At 34.7% G+C, this 21,034-nt stretch overlaps 1 protein-coding gene across 1 annotated transcript in view; it reads left to right on the forward strand.

Moving 5' to 3' along the window:
- MAN2A1 (mannosidase alpha class 2A member 1) overlaps positions 1-21,034 on the forward strand; it is a 105,411-nt gene that overhangs the window by 53,709 nt on the left and 30,668 nt on the right. Inside the window, exons 13-15 of the mRNA XM_050328365.1 lie at positions 14,712-14,877; positions 16,641-16,871; positions 16,977-17,099. Of these exons, the coding sequence (XP_050184322.1) occupies positions 14,712-14,877; positions 16,641-16,871; positions 16,977-17,099 (520 nt within the window). The remainder of the gene's footprint in view (positions 1-14,711; positions 14,878-16,640; positions 16,872-16,976; positions 17,100-21,034) is intronic.

A 21,034-nucleotide genomic window follows, 5' to 3' on the forward strand; every position in this document is an offset into this window, starting at 1 on the left:
GGTGCCTTTTGTAATATATTTGGTATTGTTTCTGCCCCCACCTGGGCACCTCTTCTCTGTAGTGCTATGTTGCCTTATTTTTATGAATCCATAGTTTTATTTAAAAAGTAAGGTGTTAATTTTAATTAAATAAGTATGCAGAGTGTTTTAAATCTTACTGTGACTGTCACCTTAAAACAACTAAGTGGTCTTCTGATAAGGCATTTGAATACTGAAATTATAGAGTCTTTAATTATACTACATTCCTTTTAAATGCTAAATGAAGTAGCATGCTTTTAAAAAAATTGTTACTGTCAACTGAAAAACAAAGCTTTCACAAGGTAACATCTAACTAGATGTGGAACTACTACTAGCTTGTTCTGAAATTTGAAATTACTACATGTCTTGGAGAAAAAGCTCATGAGTGTGCTGATAAATTAATTGCTGATTCATACTTCTGTGAGTATCCAGTCCTTTAATATAATAATACTTTTTCAGGAGTAGTCTGCCAGAGGTCATACTTCCCAAATGGCAAAAGACTTGCACTCGCTGAACTTGGCAGGGTGGGTGGGGTGTGTTTGAACGTCTTGTCCCATTTGGGCTGTCAGTAGCAGATGAAGGGTATGTTGACAGTGTGAGTGGGAGGATTTTTTAGCTTTTTGTTTTTAGTTCTATCTACATTGTTTCCTCGAGGCAACATTGCAAGGGAATGTGATATACACCCAAATAACTGAATTGACTGTTTGGACCAGGCTGGATTTTGTAGTCATTTGGCTCAACATGGTGAACCTGGGAGTGAAAAGACCTAACAATAGCAATCATGCCTTTTTTTTTTTTTTTTTTTTTTAAAACTTCTGAACCTTGTTGTACCTGGTTGGAAGGTTTCAGTACTGAGCTCCACTGTGCTCTACAGGCATGACGTAAGGCATCCTAACCAAAGTGAAGATACTATGATATTGAAAGATTTTTAAAAATAATTGATTCAGGATTATTTTTAGCGCTAAACTAACAATTTTAATAGTTTTCCCACAAATAACTTCTGTCAGCTAATCTTAGAGGAACATTATGATATTATATCTTTTGATTCAGGCTGCTTTAATAGCTTAGCAGGCAAAATTTCCAGTAGTTGAAATATTTAGGTTACCTAAGGGTTTAATTATGAGGAGGATACACTGTAATCAATTATTTCCTCAAAGGTCTTTTAAAGCACTAAGCCATTATTGATATCCACCTTGTAAAAGGAAGTTTCTTGTTTTCAAATAGGGGATCTGGGCTGTTGTCCTTACTTTAATATCTATAAGCAGGTTTTATCATAAGATTGTAGTTAATAAAGTTTTGGCATAAGTTGTATTTAACCTCTTGGGTCCAAAATTTGTGATCTTTTTTGAGAAAGAAAATCCTGATTTACCTCCAAGATTTTTCAAGTTGCTTATCTTTTCAAAAATTCACTTGGCAGGGGCGGGGTACCCACTGCTTTCTCAACACAGCATTATAATGTAGAAATTAAAGCTATGTTTAGTGAGCGATAAAGAACAATGCACAAGAATTCTTGGCAGACCAGTGTGTGTGTTGCTGTATTTGGTTGAATAAGCAAGGATAACTTTTCTGAGAAGGAAACTTTGTTGGTGTGATATGCCATAGTTGTGTCTTTCTGAACTTAGGAGGTGACTGGATTGGGGTAATACTCTCTTTTGGCAACTTTTAAGTTCAGTGGCAGGGCCTTTTTGTTGGTTTTCTGGTTTTTTGACCTGTGTTGCCCTTGTTGGTACAATCAGTCAGAAGTTACAAGGAGAGGACCCTTCCACAGCATTTGGCATTTTAATGATGTACATTTTAATTACCTTTTATGCCTGCATGATTTCTGAGACATCTGTATTCCCGGCTATATTCTGGAACAGCCAAAAAAAAAGAGAGTTGAATTCTCAGTGAGGGAAAAAAAAAAGTTTATAGAAAACAACAAAGAGTACAGTAATATTTAAGATGAGCTCAGAAATATTTGTGGCAACATGTACATTTTTAATATGCACACTTACTCCCCAGAGGGGAAAAAAATCTAAAAAGCCCAAGCAAACAAATGAACCCTAACCTAACAAATATTTCTAGTTTTTTATTGGATTAAATAGTGATAGCAATATGCACAACCTTGTTATGTTTTTGTTCAAGTGAAACCTCTGTATTTGTATTTTTAAGGAAGGTGGGCAGGATGAATATTCATTCAATCAAGCCTTAACACTCTCTGCTTCTGTTGTACTTAATCAAGCACTTGTATTAAACACATATTTAATACAAATGTTCAAGAAGTTAAAAAATAAGAAAACACTTTGAAAATTATATGTGAAGAACCTGCACTTTTAGTTTCCAGTATTCTGGGTGCTTAGATTAAATACAACCTAATGATTTTTTTTTTAAATTCCTTTAGAAGTGTTACTCTTGGTGCTCAGCTGCTGGATCAATTTTCTAGATTTCAGGTGACCTGCTACTGCCATGAATATATTCTGTTTGTAGTGAATCAAGGTCTTTTTGACTAAATTAGATGAGTATTTAAAAAGCATTCTTCTTGATTTTTGTTAAGGAAGAGCTGTTACAAAGCCAATGAAATGCTTGGCTGACACAGGATAATTCAGACTGTGTCTGAATCTAGAAACATCAGTTAATGTGAACAGTTAAGGTAAATAAATATTTCAGTAAAAACCATTCTGATAAAAGTGGTGACTTCAAAATGAACAAAACCAAAACCATGATACATGATCCATTCATTCTGTTTTATAGGTGGAAGTTAGCTGTTTTTATGACCAGCTGTCTTTATGACCAAAACTGGCGCACTCTCCACTGACAGTGTCTAATGGGACAGGAAGTGAGGGGTATGGAAGAGTTCACAGCACACTGATCTCTTTATTTCCAGGCTCTTTCTTAAGGTCACAACAGTTTTTTCAGAGGTTTCCATAGGTACTGGATGAGATTTCTACTTTTTGTGTTAACTATGCTACATGTAGGCTTATCTCAGAACTGACTCCAGGCACTGGTAGGTCACACCTCTGTAAAAGTGTATCTGTAAATCCTAAAAACGAAACAACAAATAAGCTAGGAGATGAATGCCTATTTTGATGTGAGGGATAGCTCTTTAAAACTGAACTGTGGTATATTTTTTGAGTTATATAAATTTTCATTAAGAAAAAAAAAATAGCTTTAATTTGCAATTAATTGTACTCCAGAGTTTTTTGTGGAATTAATTTTCAAAACTCAGTTTTTAACGTTATCATTCTGAATTCAAGTTATTCTGAAAGTTGTTACATTTCCAACTTTTAATCATTACTTCTCAGTGGATAAAAATTCTTACAAATCAAACTCTTTTCAGTTTTTGGTTTGTCTTATTGTTGATGAACCAGTGACAGTCTGCTCTAAATGTTTTTGGTTACGGACTGTCTTTGAAATTGCCATTGCAAAATGAAACCATTAAATAAGTTCATAGTTTGTAGCATTTGTAGAATCTTTGCAGTTTTTCAAAACTGCACTACTTTTGGATTTTCATTTCAGTTCACAGAGTATCACCATTTTTTATTGGGGTTTGCAGTACCAGTACAGTCAGATTGTGATGATGGTTGATGCTTCAATTACTATAAAAATTATAACAGTAAATTGAAATACAACAATAAGGTCTTATGAGAAATTTCTGGTTTTCTCTGAGAACACTGATATGAAACACAGAAGAAATAGATAAACTATACATACTTTAGGGAAAGGAAAAAAACCCTGAGTTTGTTTTCAGAAAACAAAGTGATCATTATGAAGGAATGTGCTAGTGAATGATTGAATAGAACTGAAAGATCTGCATTATATACGTGTACTTGTTGAAGCAGTTTTGAAAGTAAAATATACACGTTTTCAGTATGTTAGTACATTTGTGTATTATTTCTTTTTTTTCCAGGCACTGGCCCCTTCAGCCTTTTTACTGGAGTTACTTTGAGGCAATATTGTAGTTAGTCCAAGGCTCTCAAGGCACAGACTGAAGTGATATGGAATACTTAAAAGTCTTTCTGCTCTTCTGAACCAGATTCTTTTTCCCTTCTAAATGCAGATTTATAAAGCCTGCACTACAAGAGGAACAAGGAAAGGATATTAGTGAAGGTACTTCCTGATCCTGAAAAAGTCAGGGGGCTTCAAGCCCATCTTGGACCTCAGAACACCTCACAACTTTGTGGTAAAAGACAAAATTTAAAATAGTGCCTTTGGACTTAATCCTTTTATCCTTAATTGGAGACTAGTTATGTGCTCCAGATTAGGTTATGTGTGCCACTACGATCCATCCAAATCATAGGAAGTATATGTATCTGGCATATGTAATAGGTACATAATGTTTAAAAGTCTTGTCTTAGGTTGATGTTGATATTTTTGTGTTCTCAAAAGTTCTTGCTGTGCCATTGTCTGTGTTCATCGTGAATACTGTTTTCTTGAGGGTGTTCCATGGTTTGTTCTTGATAAAGACACACAAAGTTCCTGTTTCCTGTGAGAGTGGAGGGATGGATTATGTAGCTATTGTCTGCCTAATTCTGTGCCTTTTGCATGAGCAATGGATATTATAAAGATTTATCTGTAGAGTTATAAAAAAGAGAATTCATAGGAGTTCTTTCACCTTCATTAATGAGTCTAAAGTTCAACTTTGGGTTTGTGACTAGGAAGGGTAATCCTGGAGTGATTCTGAAATGTAACACTAAGATAATGGGACTTTTTTTAAGCACAGGATCATTGATTTTATTTATTTGTATCTTAATCCAAACTGTCAGCCACTCCTACTTTTAGAAAGAGTATTTAATTTTACTGTAGCTCTGTATCTAAACTATAGGCTTAACTTGTTCTTCAAATGCTGTTATAATCATAACATTATTTTATATTGTGTTAGTCTCTACTGAATTCTTGTGAACTTATTTATTAATAGTATCTCTTTTTTATTTCTTGATGTCACCAGTTGGATATTGAAATGAAAAACTGATCTCTGGATAATAGATTCTGTTTCCACTGTTTTATACCTTATGAAAGCAGCACAAATTTATATTGTGTGCCTGTAGTTTCAGGTTGATATTACCTTCCTACTAATTCTTCTGCAGGATATTTTTCATAAACTGCAAAAGATGTCTTACTAGGGCGATGAAAAAGATTTTAGTATTCTTCATATTTGATAATATTTGATTATATGTGTTAAAGATTAATATTCTACTCTACAATGAATAGTTTAAATGGTTTACAATTAGCTCCTTACATATAAATTGATTTTTTTTTCTTGCTACATCTGTAACAGTATTGATGAATGAAAGACAGTTATCTGAATGTGATGCAGAGCAACATATTGGCATTATTTATTTTATCCAGTTAGGTAAGCTGATAAATCTCTTTAAACTTTATCCTGTCAGTGAAAAGCCCCTTGGGAAGCTATTGGACTCTTCTTTTGGGGAGAGCCTGCTTTTGTCTAGATAGAGACTAAATAGAGAACTCTTAGCTTAATTTGACTTTTATTAAACCACCCATATTCCCATTCCCACAAATTTTGTGTTTACATCTGACACTATATCTGAGAGTGTAGCTCTTTACTCGTAAGTTTTCCCACACAAAAGACTTCTTTATTTGATAAAATGTCTTGGATTGGGTAGTTTTGAATGGTAATGTTTTCAGTACCTACTGTATCTCTGAGAAAGTCTACATTAAAGCTGTAGTGGTATTGAAATGTTTTTATATAGTTAAGTGTGTTGGTTCAGTTTAAAGCACAATTTCACTGTATTTTCATTTGTGGCTTTGACCTTAACGTTGGGCTATCTTCACTCAGTTAGGAGGCAGGCTTACTGGTTGCCTAGCTATTTTTTAAATTTTCATTGATAAATGTTGGATATCACATGTTATTCAAATTATATCATTTGATATCTGAGTAGGGGGGGATTTTTTTGTGCCAAGTGAGGCCAAATACAAGCAAGGAATTCTTTAGGTCAGATAATAAAGTCACAAGTCATTTTCTATCACTCATGCTAATAGAGTAGAATGTAAATAGATTGTAAATTTGAAGTCATACTGGGAGCAAATTCTACAGGATTCGGATTTAAAACTATCTTAGTAAACTGGAGACATTATTTCGTAGTCAAAGAATGAAATGAAGAGGGCAAGTGAAAGAATAATGTGTTGACTAATCAAATAGACAGTAGTGATACAGAAGAAGTCCAGGCATTACAGAAGTTCAGACTGAGAGCGTTACCTATATGATATCAAAAACAGTTTTGCTTTTGGATGATTGAAATGGAAATGTTCTGTGTAAAATACAGCTGAAATAGTATGCTATACTCAAGAGTGACAAAGAGTGAAAAAAATATAGTATCTAGTTTTAGAAAACATACTTTGAGCGATGAGAAAGTTTAAAAGGAAATGAGTACTAATTCAAAGAAAGCAACCAAAGAGATGTTGAAAAAGTATCAACTGTTTAGTTTGAAACGACTGATAATGAAGTGTGGGACATACAGGTTTGTTGCAAAGAGTCATATTATACTTACAATGGAAAAAAGGAAGATCTAATTGGAGAAAATGTTGTTTAAAATAACTAAAAATATAATTATATTAGCAAACCTGATACTTGAGCTGCAAAACATTATAATCAGTTTTGGACATTTTCAAGAATAGTGAATTGCAGCATTTGCCAAAGTTTATCCTACTGAATTTTCATTTTGATTGAGGTCAAGCTACAGAAACCTTCTAGTCCAGTGGGTTTTTTGCTAATATCTCAATTTTAACTCCTCTTCAATTTAGTGTTGAGAGTTCATAGCAAAATAGGATATTTTGTAGTACCTAGCATGACCTAAGACTATAGACTAGTCTGTTTGATTCACACACTTCTGTTTGACTGAGTGGAATAAAAGAGAAAAAGTGGACTGGTTTAAAACAGGCAAGACCTTCCTGTGATCTGAAATGTTGCCTGATGTTTATATGAAAACTAGTTGCTCTAATAAGAGCAACTGTGCTTAGAATTGGTGTCCCTAATGCACAACCACAATAATTTATACTCTGTTTGTCCTACAGGCCAATGGAATTTCCTGTTTAGGATAAAAAGGTTTTTTTCCTCTGTTTTTTTCCATTTTCCCAAATGTCAAATGTTATTTTGTCACTTGGCAGACGTGCTATTAAGAGTAATGCTTGCGGGGTTTTGTGAGGGGGTTTCTTGTTTGCGGGTTTTATTTTCACTACTGTGGGAAGGTAAATTTCTGATGAGGTGCGAATTGTGGAGTAGTGTCATAACTATGTAGATTAATAGAAACAGATCGCTTCTCTGTAGGAATGCAAAGGGTCAAGAAATTTCCCTATACAGGAAAATCCTTCATTTTCCCTCTGCCTCTCAACACCCCTCCAACTTCCGATCTCCCAGAAGTTCTTTTTCTGTAAGTTAGTTGATATGGCTTGACATGGAAGTGTATTTCCCCTTTTGGAAAAGAAACCCGCAAAAACCTCTGATGCAGAATGATTCCATCTAATGGGTATTACTGATTTTGTTCCCTTTCAGAATAAGAACTAGGAAGAAAATAATTTCTGTGTTATTGGAAAAGTATCCATGCATATGTCTTAAAAAAAACATTAAATAATTCCTCAGAGGATTGTGGAATTTTTATGGCAAAATTAACTGGCAAATTGATTTAGAAGCTTTTTGTTCTTTTTCGTAGGGTTTGCCTCTATTAAAAGAAGTTTGTGGGTCAGATGTCACTGATAATAGTTCAAGGTACACAGAGACATAGAGCTCAGTGTTTTTAATAGCATAATAATAATAATAATAAAAATACATAATAGGAAAAGTATAGTTTGGATGAAATCATGAAACCTTTTTGCATTTCAGAAATAAATATTCATTTTACATAGCTAGTTTAAATACTATCAGAGTCAAATTTTCTTTAAAACAAGCAATAATCGGACTTGAGTATGTTTTGAAAGTGTATCGGTCATATGGTTTTCATGCATGAGGGTTTGAATGACTTTGTCCAAAACTGTGTCTGTTACTTAACTTTCTTACTAAGTGAATTTGGAATAGGAATCAAAAGTGTCTTGAAATGCTGTAAAACATATAGTTTCTGAAACTCGATTTAGTAACTGATAGAAGAGTTGTAGGAAAAAACCATTAATCTGCTGTCCACAAGAGTGTCACAGTCATGAGCCTGCACAGTTGGCTTTTGATGAGTCTTGTTCCTAAAAGAATATTAAGAAAAGAACATGGATTGAGACGTTGGAAAATGTCAGTATGAACAGATAATATCCTGAACTCCTAAATTAAAAAAAATTCAATCATTAAAGTTGTATATATGGCATTTATTTTCAGAAAAATTATTTTAGAGGCTTTACCAATCTTTAGTAGTTCATAGCTGAAAGGTACACAAAATGAATGAGTGGACCTGTACTTAAAATGTCATGTTAATCCTACTTTTTAGGACTGAGGAGGCCTTGACTCTTACGTGAGGGACCGTAAGTGCTTTGAACAGAGATAGGTAACTTGATGTAACTTTTTTTTTTTACCTAGTATTTTGAGTATATTGGGAAAATACTCATAAGAGTTTTCCAGAATTGTTATGGTTAGGTTTTATTCAAAGTTTTTCCCCATGGACCTCTAAAGCAAGGAGAGAGCTTTTTAAGTAACAGGAGAGGAATTTTTGTAGTCAAGTTAGTTTTATTCTGTATTAAATGAATGAGGAAAATAAGTATGTACATGTCCTGGGCTTCAATGCAAGAATCATAGAACCTCAGGGGAGGTTGTACGTATTTGCAATGCATAGATGAATGTTTGGTTTAAGTAGGTGGTCTTTGCTCTTTTCATTCCATATACCTTCATCCCCAAAGTCATGGATCACCTGGGGCTTGTGTGTGCCAATTCGTAGCATTTTTTAAGAATTCTATATTTCTAGGACTTTTTTGGGTTTTTTTGGTTAAGCTTCAAAACATACATCAGAAGTCAAATAATTCAGATTTTTTTAGTGGTATTTTTGGAAGCTACCATGGCAAGCAGTGCTTTATGCAGTTTAATTACTAAGCCCTAGGATTTTTCCATTTCATACACATCGTTGTTTGGTAATTAAATGTTACTACTTATTAACTCTTCTTACATCTTTCAAAGTGATTTTTCTTACAATTTTAAGATATGAAACAGATTTGATTTTTCTCTTTATCATCCTAGAGAGATAATTTTTTTTGGAGAGTCTCAGTTTTGTTTAGAGTTTTAAAGTCTTAGTCTGTCAAAGTCCATCTACTGCTGAGATCTCAGAATACAGTTTTAGCTGAATTCTGATTTCTAACCCACCAGTTATTCTGGTGACCTTTAACATATGTAGTTAATTAATTCCTTTTCTCTATAGCGTACAACATTTTAATGTGTTTTCATTACTTCTTCCCTTGACATTTCAGAACTTATGTGCGTTTGTTTGTTTTCTTTCATTCTTCAGTGGAAGACCATTGATACACTATTTCATTTGGCTTCATGGTTTGTACCTTTTCTCAGTTTTGGGTGTACTTGTTGCATTTTTTTTTTTTTTCACCACTTAATGTATTTTAACTTGGCCTCTATAGGAGAAGAGTGAAAGAAAGTAATTAGCTTTGTAGATCTTGTTCATGTAACGTTTTGCATTAAAATTGTGCGTATGGGTGCAGGGAAGTGATTCTGATGAAACTATTTATAATGTGAAATGTTTCAATCTACCTTAGAGGGTTTGTCAGAGAAATTTTAGTAAACTTGGTCAGTCTGAGCTAGAGTCCTTCAAGGAACTGGTTCTCAAAGCATATTTGAATAAAGGTCCTCTGCTGAACGATGAAAGCTGTTGTCTTAAGCTGTAGTGAATCAAAGTATCTTGAAGAGGTGGTCTGAATAAGCCTTTGTCACTGATGACCCTCTGACTTTTACTAGTAGTGAGTTGTGGTTTCTCACATTAGTTGAATGCCTCCTTTCTGAAGGCAGCATTGAATGAACTTTAAAAGAAAATGGTAATTGTGTTGCAGGTGTTACCTGTAAATGTTTATATCAATATATGTGCCCGTATGTTGATGCACATCAGTGAAACAGAAAACAACGATCTTTTAAAATACTGAAACTTTTCAGTTTAAGAAACAATATCCTTTTAGGAGGCAAAGATTAAAGTTGTTAGAGATCTGAATAATCGTTCTTTGTATTTTTGCCTGTAAATAAAAGTACACTGGTTTACATATTCTCTTGATATTTTAATAATGAAAGTATTTGAAATAAGAATGAGGAGTGACTGTTTCTTGCTCCAGCTGAAAATGTTCCACAGCAAGTTAAATCTTGGATTTCAGGAAAGAATGGCCAAAATATTCTTTGATGCTTGAATGTATGCATTTAATAGAGTTTATTAATGTATATGGTAGGTTATCTAGGGAAAGTGGTCATACTTACATGATTAAGAGACACCTGTTCTGAGTTTGAGACCCAAAAAAGTATGGGGTAAAAAAATTCAAGGCATACCTTTCCAAAAGTGTCTGAAAAACAGGTGTCAGGATTTGCTTTTCTGAAATTGCAAATATTTACGATGAATCCAATTTAGGATTAAGAGCTGAAATCTGCACCCATTTCTCATTTTTTGATTGGCTGAGAGCAGTTGCTCCCTGTGCACAGATGAAATATGTGGTCTCTGTGAGTGAACTGGTCATGGTGTTATCTGTTGCAAGTTGTATGACTTTTGTCTCAGTACATTTTATATTCAAATAGTTTCAGAATTCTTAGGTTACTTGGATAAGTGAAAGAAATTATGACTGATGCTCAGCCATAATGGTGCTTCTAAAGTAAAATATTTCAGATAAAAATTTTTTATATGAACTTTACCAATAAGCATTAAAATGCCCCTCACTCTTTAACTGGATGAAAGATGTGAACTTTAATAGTTTTCTTGGTGCTATTGCCAAAGACCAGTGATCTGAATAATGAAAGAAAAATATTTTCTTGCTGCTTCTGAAAGACAGTAATATTAATGGTTTTGCCTTAAAATATGGGATAGGAAACCTTTAAATATTATCAAGTTGCTTCTCTGTGTAATGTAACTGCAATGCATTAAGCAATTTTACTCAACTTTTTTGTCTGACATTGTTTTCAATGATACAGCTTGAGTGAGGTGTAGCTCTTTTGTTTCATATAAAATTTAAAGTTGTTATAGTAGGATGTTATTTAAGGGTGGAAATTGAATGGTGCTTCGGAAGAAAAGTGATGTAATTACATTAGACAGTGCTTTTGCATATGCATAATAATTACATCTTACTTAGTATAAATACTTCAGTTTTGCTGGAATAATATTTCAAACCAAAACCTTAGCATTTAGGCAAAATTCCTGCTTTTCAGCTGATGAAAATCTGCCCTGCCATCAATAGCTTTATCTCACTACCTTATTACTCTCTACACACATAATGCATTCATTCAAGAAGCTATAAAACATATGTTTCTTGGTATAACAAGAGCTTCGTTGTATCCAAATTAAAAAAAAAAAAAAGGTAGTCTGGTGAAATATAATAATAATATGGCTGTCTTTTACCATGGGTAAATTTGTCATGTGACTTATTAAAGTTGTGAAACATATTTATATCTGTGAGAAGGTGAACAAAGTTCCTGGAAATATTTTTGCACTAATATGTTTTCGCTTGGCAGGTAATTTAAATTTAATGAGGATGTGTAGAATTACTGAAAATTTATTATATGCATAGGCTCACATTTTACTTGGAGGCATAAGGAGTGAGGAATTCCATTGTATAAACAAGTTGAATAAATAAAATATTATTGTAATGTTCTGTTGATGGGTGAGAGTGAGGATTTATTTTGAGCTTTGGGATTGGATCATCTCCTAATCTGTATTGTTCCTGACAGAGTTCTTACCTTCTTCTTTGAGAAACTATGAGAAGTTCTTAAAAAGTATTTTATTAATTCTGTTTTTTTTTTTGTTTTGTTTTGTTTTTTTTGTTACTACTTTCTAATGGCGAGCCCCTGGTGGTCTAGTGGTAAAGGCGCCGCGCTGTCACCACCGAGACCCGGGTTCGATTCCCGTTCAGGGCCACTCCCGGGCAGGTGGGGCTCGTTAGCCCTTAAAGGCAACCCACCTACGTCCTAAGGACCTCGCTGCCACCGTCCAAGCTCACTTGGCCCCGGCAGATGAACCTTAGGATTAAAGGGTGGGCTCAGTTCCGCGCACACTGTGTCTCACCTAAAAAATCCAATGTGCAGGCTGGAAGGTGTAAAGACCTTCCCCAGATCTTCGCTTGCGAAGACTGGCCATTATTACTTTCTAATGGGTGAGACTAAGAGGAGGACTGATCTAGTTAAGTTTTGATTCCACAAATGTTGTTTAAAAAACAAAACAAACTAAAAAATCATTGTCATTAACCAAAACATTTTAAAATCTTACCCCAAAAGACATGTGCAGTTAAGGAGAAGTGTAAAATGACCTCCTCACATCTTGGAGAGGCTCTCAGAAAGTCTTGCACAAGTTCTTAAAGACTCCAAAAGCTGACCAAGAGTGTGGTTAATTATTACATTGTCTAGTAATGTAGGAGTCTTAAACATGAAACAGGGCAAAAGAGAGCACCCCAAAGCATTTCTGGTTGTGACCACAAATATACGTTGAAAACTGTTGTTATGTGTAGAAGTCATGATTTAACAATACTTTAGCACAGGTATCTAAGGAGTTAAAATAATTTTTATGGGAAACTCATTCTATATATGGCAGGTAATTCAAAGGTTCTTAATATAAAAAGGTAATATAGCCTCTGATTTTTGTTTATTCAGCTAATGAGAAATTGGAGTTGACCTTTCATTTCCTGCTGATTATGAGGGAGTAGGGTAGCAGTGAAGTGCTGAGGAATTTGGCAGCCAAAGTTTGACACTGGAGAAAAGAGGAAGACAGTGAAAAAATAAGGGGAAAACAATAGCCTGTTTGGAATTCTGAGTATCTGTAGAGCAAAACTACATTTGTTAAAATTAAGAGTAGTGTTGCAAAAAAATCAAAGAACAGGATATAAAAAGAGTAGTTGAGAATTTTCGGCACTATGGAGAAAAAGGCAGGATTTTCCTTGTTTGTCTGTATTACATTCTTGGTATAGTGGTAGATCACTTTAAGTCTGATGTTACAGCATAACTGTGTAGAAGTCCTTAGTCTCAGCATAAGGAAGAGTTAGATGTGTGTTTCCTTATTACCTCAAAGCAGTTTGCTGCTATCTCTCAACCCTGAAGTTTTACTGTTTCCTTATTTCTGAAGTGTCATCTCAGCATTTTGTCCATTGCTTGCCAGAGTTTATTGTGCCAGGGAGAACTTACTCTCCTCTGGTATGTGTGTAGAAGAGGGCAACTCTCAGTCTGTACAGAGCTAATGCTGGAAAAGAGAAAAGATTAAAGGATTTAGCTATGTAAGTAACTTGTTCACAGGACCTTAGTTGTGCTGCAGTGCCAGGCTAGTGAATAATGGAGCACAGAGCAACTAAATGTATAGGTAAGGAACCTAGAAGAGTTACAATCAGAATGTGAGATTATGGGAAGAGGTTCAAGCTACAGGTGATCTTTAAGCTAAAGACCTTACTGACAAATTTGTAGTTTGAGTGGAAGGAGACAATTCTAGGTGAAGTGGTTTGATCTGTGAAGGGGGTAATGAAATCTGAAGTTTAAGATGTGAGAGCAAGGGAAAGAAAAACACTGATGAACCCTGAGGAATCTGCATAGGAAATGGAGCAGAGAGTGCTGAGGAGAATCTACTCATAAGAAGTGCTGAAGGACTGATTTGATAAATAAGACTTGGGTATCATGGAAGCTGTTGTAAGATACTCATGGAGGAGTAAATTGTGCTTTACAGTGGGGAGGATCAAGAAGATAGAAGATAGAATTTTTGTTCTTTGTTGAAAAGATGACATGAGCAGAGGGAAACTTAAGGGAACAGTTGTAAATAGTGCATCCTTTTGAGCTTGTCGATGAAAAGACATGAAGTACAATGATAGCCCTACAGGTGCGTGAGGCACAAATGTTCTGGTATAATTTCATTTTTCTATACTTACAATATATGAACCTGTAATAATAATTAAAAAAAATAAGGCAAATGAAGTCACTCTGTTCAGCTCAGGACTGATTCTTTTAGTTAATAATATAATCTACATTCACATGGAAGAAAAGGCATAAGATTACATAAAAAATAGTTATTCCAGTACCTGATAAGAGGGTATGCGAACAGTTGCCATAATGAATGTTGGTAGATTATATTTAAATAACTTTGTATTTTCCCTTAGAGCAGAGAGAAACTTTCTCCTTTAATGAATATATGTCACATATATACAGCAGGTTTTGTTCACTACTTCATTGTTTATAAAATGTGTTAAAGGGGAAGCAGTTGTGGATGAGAATTGAATAGTTCAGCCTGAAAAATACATTTAAAATGCCCTTAAGTATCTTGATTGTGCTTGCAACTGTAATAGAAATTCTTTAGTAGTTAACATGATAAAGTAATGTATTTTTTTGGTAAGGTATATTCAAAAGTTCTTGTAGAAATTGTAGCACTAAGAAAAGAAGACCTGCGAAGAATTGATGTTGAATATCCATTGTTTCCTGGCTATGTTTTGTATATTTATTTGTTGTGGTATGTACCTGTTGTTCTAATGTTGTTTTAATGCTCTGTATGTAAAATTTATGTGCAGTGATACTAAACTTGAAGGAGGAAACTTGGTTACCAAGAGCTAATTTAGTAAATATGTTTTTTCAGATACCTTTTGATATATAATCCTACGGAACAAGAGCGATTTTCAGTGGTTTCAGTCCATGTGAATTCACCCAAAGTTAAATTATTATCTCCATTGGGAAAACCTGTTACTGTCCAGATTAGTGCTGTTTGGGATGGAGCAACTACAGTATCACATGAAGCATATCAGGTACACTACTTCAACTAAAAAGCATTAAAGTATTTTTGACAGATATTGTAGCTTCATAGTTGAAGAAATTAAAGGCATACTTTTTATATTGGCAGTTTTATCTTCTGTAGACCATTCAGTCATTTTAAGGAGAAAAAAAACAACAAACACACACACCAAAAAAACCTGTGTAAGAATTTAACAATAATGTTTCTTAAAGTGATAAGTTAATACACTTTTTTGGTATGATGTATTACATTTAAAGGATGAGTTTCAACTGCATGAACAGAAAATACTGGATGCATGTCTTTTGCCTTAACTCTCTAAAGCTGATTCTTCGTTCAAGTGATGGTCTATACACACAGTCACACAGTCTGTATGTTCTCAAACACTCCAGCTGGAAGGTCCTGTTAGGGCAATGACTTAAGCATTTAGATTCAAATTTTTTTCCCTCCTCCAGATACTTGAGCTAGATATATGTCTTTGAGTCCACCTCTTGGATTTTTTTGAAGCAAAGATTCTGAGAATTTTTGAGTCATACTGACGTCATTATAGAAGATTGTCCACATCAGAAATTAATTTTGTTAAATTCCTAGTGATACAGTAGTGGTGTATTATTGTAATAGTGCTTTATTACTTTCAGGCTTACATTCTGATTCCTTTTGACGTAGGAATAGGATCTTCTTTCAGGATAGTATTCCTGCAAAGATAATTTCATAAGTGTCTCTCAGTTGTGTCCCAAACACAGTTAAGCAGCTCGACCCCACACAGCTCACTGGTCCAGTGGGATGAGGGAAAGAATTGGATGGATAATGGTGAGAAAACTCGTGGGTTGAGGTAAAAGATGGTTCAACTGGAAAAGCAAAAGCTGTGCACATAAGAAAGTAAAGCAGGGAATTCATTCACTGTGTCCTGTGGACAACTATCCCCAGAAAAACAGGGCTCCATCATGCATAGTGGTGACTTGGGAAGTGCCATTGTTCTGAACATCCCTCTTTTCCTTTTTCTTCCCACAGAAGCTGTCCTGGCTGTGTCCCCTCCAAGCCCCTTGTGCACCCCTAGCCTGAGCAGCATAAGAAGCAGAAAGGGCTGATGCTGCATAAGCTCAGCAGTAGCTAAAACATCCCTGTATTATCAATGTGGTTAATACTAAAACCAATCACCATATATCCTACTATGAAGAAATTTAAGTCTATCCGAAGCAAAACCAGCACAATAATTAACAGTTATTGTCTGAAGAAGAGGAAATAATATTACTTATCTGGACCTCAAATTCTAAGCAAATTGCTTTGGAGATGTATCAGGCATATTGCTCTTCTCTGCAGATTATAGCTCTTAGATAATCAGAGACTAAAAATGAGACACTTGCCTTTTTTTAGTTATTTAAATTTGTGTATTTTTAAATGTAAAGTTTAAACTTAAGTTGTAAGATCTGTGTGCACTTGATCCAGTACACATGCATCTCCAATAAACTGCAAAGATGCGCAGAACTGCACATTACAGCTACCATTCTTTCTTAACATGATTCAAAATTATTATTGCATTAATATAATGGTGATCTTGATGCTAGGCAAATTAGTGATGGAGATATTTTTGTTTGTTAGTTCTTCTTAGCATTCATCTAATAATTTTGGAATGTCATTTGTAATTTCATATTCACTACAGGAAAAATTCAGCCATCCTAAAATTATTCAGGCAAAAAGGAGTTACCCTGAGTCTAAATTCAGTGTAAACAGTTGTTATTTTGCTATTCTTAGTAATAGTTTCTTATTTGCTCCCAACAGATCTCTTTTGTGGCACATCTACCACCTCTTGGGATTGGAGTTTACCAGCTTTTGGCAGATGAGAGTTCAGAAGCAGTCTTAGCTGACTACAATATATACATAAGGAATAGTAGGCAGGAAAAGGCGGACAGAATTTTCAAGATAAAAGAGATGGAGAATTCTGCAGATAATATAATCTTAGAAAATGCATACATGAAACTGTGGTTTTCAGGAATGTCTGGATTATTGGAGGTGGGTTGCATTTTATTTGAAAAATCCTATGTTTTAATTTCTGTGTTTATTTGTGGAAAACTTGAGTGTGTCAACTATTTCAAACATGAATCTCTGTCCTTTTAGAAAATAAACACCAAAGAAGATGGTAAAAATCATCAAATGAAGGTGGAGTTTGCTTGGTATGGAACTACAAGTAACCGAGATAAAAGTGGAGCTTATCTCTTCTTACCAGATGGAGATGCCAAGGTAAACCTTCTGTTTGCAAAGAGATTATAATCTTGAAGTAACTTGAAGCATCTGCAAATACAGATTGGAAGAGCTGTTTTCTCTCAAAACTGAAATAAAATTTGTGTGGATAGACATAATGACATCCGTAATTGAAAAAGAGATTGGCAAGAGTCCATACTTTATAACCCTAGATCAGAGTAAAAATACAGTAGGAATCTGAAAATGTAAAAATACAGAGAATATTTATGATTCACCTAAAAGGTTAATATGTTATCCTTGCAAGTAATCCAGTGAGATGTGACCATTAATCATACCATAAAAGAAGCCATCAACCATAAAAGATGACACTTTTCATGGTGAAAATCATACTGTCATTTCTACTTCTTCACTTTTCTGATTTTTAATTTTTTTTTTTATTATTATTATTATGAATGAGAAGCTTCTGGTTCAGAGCACAGTGCTTTTCAAGCTGATTTAGCATATTTTGTTTAATACAGTAATTAAGACGCTGAGTCCCAATTGGTGAATGCAAAGACAGAGTAGGAAGCAACTGTTCTGATTTGGTTGCCTAGGGTTATCTGTATTTTTAGCTGTGTAATTACTAAAGAGTAACAGCACAGTCCTATTACTTTTGAAACTGGAAATTCAGAACTGGCAGTGTTTTTAGACTGACTTAATTACCATACGGAATCTAATCTACTACTTTTGAACTGGGAAAGTGATATTTCAGAAAGCAAATGATAAAATAATGAACATTTATGAAGCTAGCTAGTTTGCAGCATGTTTCTTCTGCTGAGTTTCTTCTGTGAGAACCTAAGTTGCATGCATAAGGCAAACTGGGTGTTCTATGTCTACCACTTCAGGAAATAAGCAAGAGTAATCATTCTAGGGGTTTTTGAGCAGGGAAGGATGTTAGGCTTTCTTTCTTTTTTTTTTTTTTTTTTCCCTGTTATATCTGTAAAGCAGTCTGCAAAGGACAGAAGAGTTTAATTTTCTTTTGTAAGTCTCTCCTAGAAGCACATGTTTTGAGGTCTGTGAATTTAGAGTTTTAAACTACTAGTTTGATACTTGTTTACTTCAGATATGTTAAACAGGGTTTACTTAATTTTATATGTCAGTGGTTTTGATCTGTGAATACCTGAAAAATACTGGTTATTGTTTTTAATTTTCATCTTTCACCTACTGCATGGTCACACTAACTACTTTCATTATATATGCTAATTCATCTTTTTCTTGTAAAAACAATAGTCCCTAAATCTAGTAGTTATATAACTTAAACTACACTATTAAACTATTTGCTTTATAAAAATCCTCTGGAAAAATCTAGGTAGCAAAATTATATTATTTAAACAGAAAAGGTTTGTCACATGCCTGCAAGCACAATTACAAAAGGAAAATGAAATTTAATTGCATTTTTAGTTAGCATTAAAAAGGGTCATGTTCAGCTTTTGTAACATTTTATGCAATAAAAATGAAATCATGATGCTCCTGAAAATTCTGCTTCATTAATATTATGCCTCACCATAAGGCTCATTTGGCTTGCGTTTTAATAACGCTAGTTAAGCTATCCTGCTGGGAGTAACAACGTAGTTCTATAGTAGTTTCTAAAAGAGTTTGAACTAACAGTTTCTGTCTTAAAAGAAATACCATCTGTTCAGGGTTCTCGATGTGATATGGATTGACTAACATTTTCTCAGTCCTTCTTGAAATGGCAATAGGATATGTTATAGGCAGCTTTCTTGATTTTTGACTGGATGTTTTGTTTTTCTTTTTTTCCTATCCCTCTCACCCTATGTATTATTGCAAAATTTACAAAGAATGATTGTTTTTAATGTTGGATTATTTTCCTTTCATATAAGAACAGTTATATGCTGTCTTTGCCTTTGTTAACTGGTTAATTTGTCATCTGATAAGTCTTTGGTTACTGTATTTTTAATTCTGTGATGATCAGGAATTATTTTTCTTCATTTAGTTTAATCATCTGTCTAACCATAGTGACTTTTTGCTGCTGGGTTCTTCTGCCAGTTTAATTTTGGAAACTCGGAGCTATAATATGCTAGGTTTGCAGTTTAGAACAATAGATACAATGCATTCCTAGTCGTCACTAGGCTGTTATGAGTAGATGTTTAGTGCAGACGATGGTCTGTGTAGTGTAATGTACATGGATCTAAACCTTTCAAGAGTTTCATTGGATTTATCATCCTCATGGCTGACCTAAAACCAGCCTGGTGTGCTCCAAGGAGTGCATTTTTGCTAAGAAGTGGTTAGGCCTCTAGTATAAGCACTATCCTGAACATCAGCAGAAACCTGGGTTAGTGACAGTGATTTGCAGAGTATTAAATAGAAACTACACAGAGCACTGATATCTTTTTGTCACTCCTTTGGAAAGAATTGCTGGACTTCAGGGTATATGACACCATGGCAAACGTTGCCACTGGGATTGTGGCACAATGTCTTGCAATGAGATATTCTGACTCTGCTGTTTCCAAAGTGTGAAACTGTGACACCAGTTCAGTAGCACTCTAGACCAGTACCCCAGAGCAAAGTCCAGAACACTGAGACAAAGCAGGGACTCCATGCTGCAGCTGTAGAGATAGGACAGTCCTCCTACCGTGCCTTTGTATTTTCTGCAAAATAGAACAAAAGGACAACAACCAGGGAAAAAGGCAGCATCTTAGTTTTTTTAACTGGCAGTGCTGATTTACTGATTAACAGTGTTATTGAGATTTGGAAGAAATGGATTTTCTTGGCCCTCACAACAAATACAAACAAAAGCATCACATCTTGAAGGGAAAGCATGTTTTTGCCTCTTGTGATTTTGTATATCTGTAGGTCATGCGGGGTGGGGGGAGTGGGAAGAAAACAGTATTCAATAAACTTTGTTAAATGTCTAGATTTTCTTCTATGTATTCAAGACAATATGTGATGACTTTTTATGAGCCCTGTTTAATATCAGTAGGGAATACAGAAAAGCGGCATTTTTCTTCCAAAGAGTCAGATGCTAAGTGTTTGTGGGATCAATGTGAGTAGTTGATTTTTTTTTTTCACGAATAATTTTTTCAGTATCAAAGTGATAGTTTTTTGTAGACTCAGGAAATCTTGATTCTCCCTCAGGCAGCTAGGTGTATGATTCTGCTTATGTCCTAGCTCCCATAAGTACTAATGTACTAACTAATATAAGAAAAGAGATCTTTTTTTTCCCTGTAGGAGTTAAAATACATGAGATTAGCCCAGTCTAATCTCAAATCCTGCCAAATTAAAGGTAATCTGCTATTAAAAACAACTTTTCCAGAAGGCTTTGTCTGGAGTTCTCTTTTAAAATCTCAGGCTTCTTGAGAGCAATTCACCTGTGTTGGAAAACTTTCCCCTGGGCATAGTTTATTTGACATCCACATCAACAGTGTGCTGCACTACCAGAAACTTCCTGACCACACTAAGAGGGTTATTAGTGCTTTACTAGACTACAAGAGGAAAGGCTCATTGCCCAGGCTTTAGACTTTCTGGCTGCAGTATGCCATACTGTCTTCTATACAAACCAGTAAATCTTTAGGTGAAGATATCTCTCCAGTTATCTCCACCCTCTAGAACCTGCTTTATTTATTTTAAGATATCCTAGGGAACCATGGGGCATTATTTTACTCCCAAGTGTTTAACCTTAAAATATTTAACTTTCTTCTCCCCATTCCCCCTGCCCACTTTCTTTCAAAGGAAGGTTGTTGTATTTCTCTTGAATATGAGTACAGAAAAATGGTTTCTGGGCCCTTTGACCCGTATTTCTGTTATCCTGTTTTTGAAAAATACTGCTTTCCAGACACAACAAAACCTGCCTCAGCAGGTTACTGAATCTTGTACAATGGACTTCATTCCAGTGGAGATAAGTGGAACAGATTTTATAACAACTATTTATTTTAACTCTGTAGAATGTGAAGTCTTGAGACTAACTACTGGATATG

The sequence above is a fragment of the Myiozetetes cayanensis genome, unplaced genomic scaffold (genome assembly GCF_022539395.1).
Source record: "Myiozetetes cayanensis isolate MyiCay16 unplaced genomic scaffold, myiCay2020 scf4, whole genome shotgun sequence".
Classification (NCBI taxonomy): domain Eukaryota; kingdom Metazoa; phylum Chordata; class Aves; order Passeriformes; family Tyrannidae; genus Myiozetetes; species Myiozetetes cayanensis.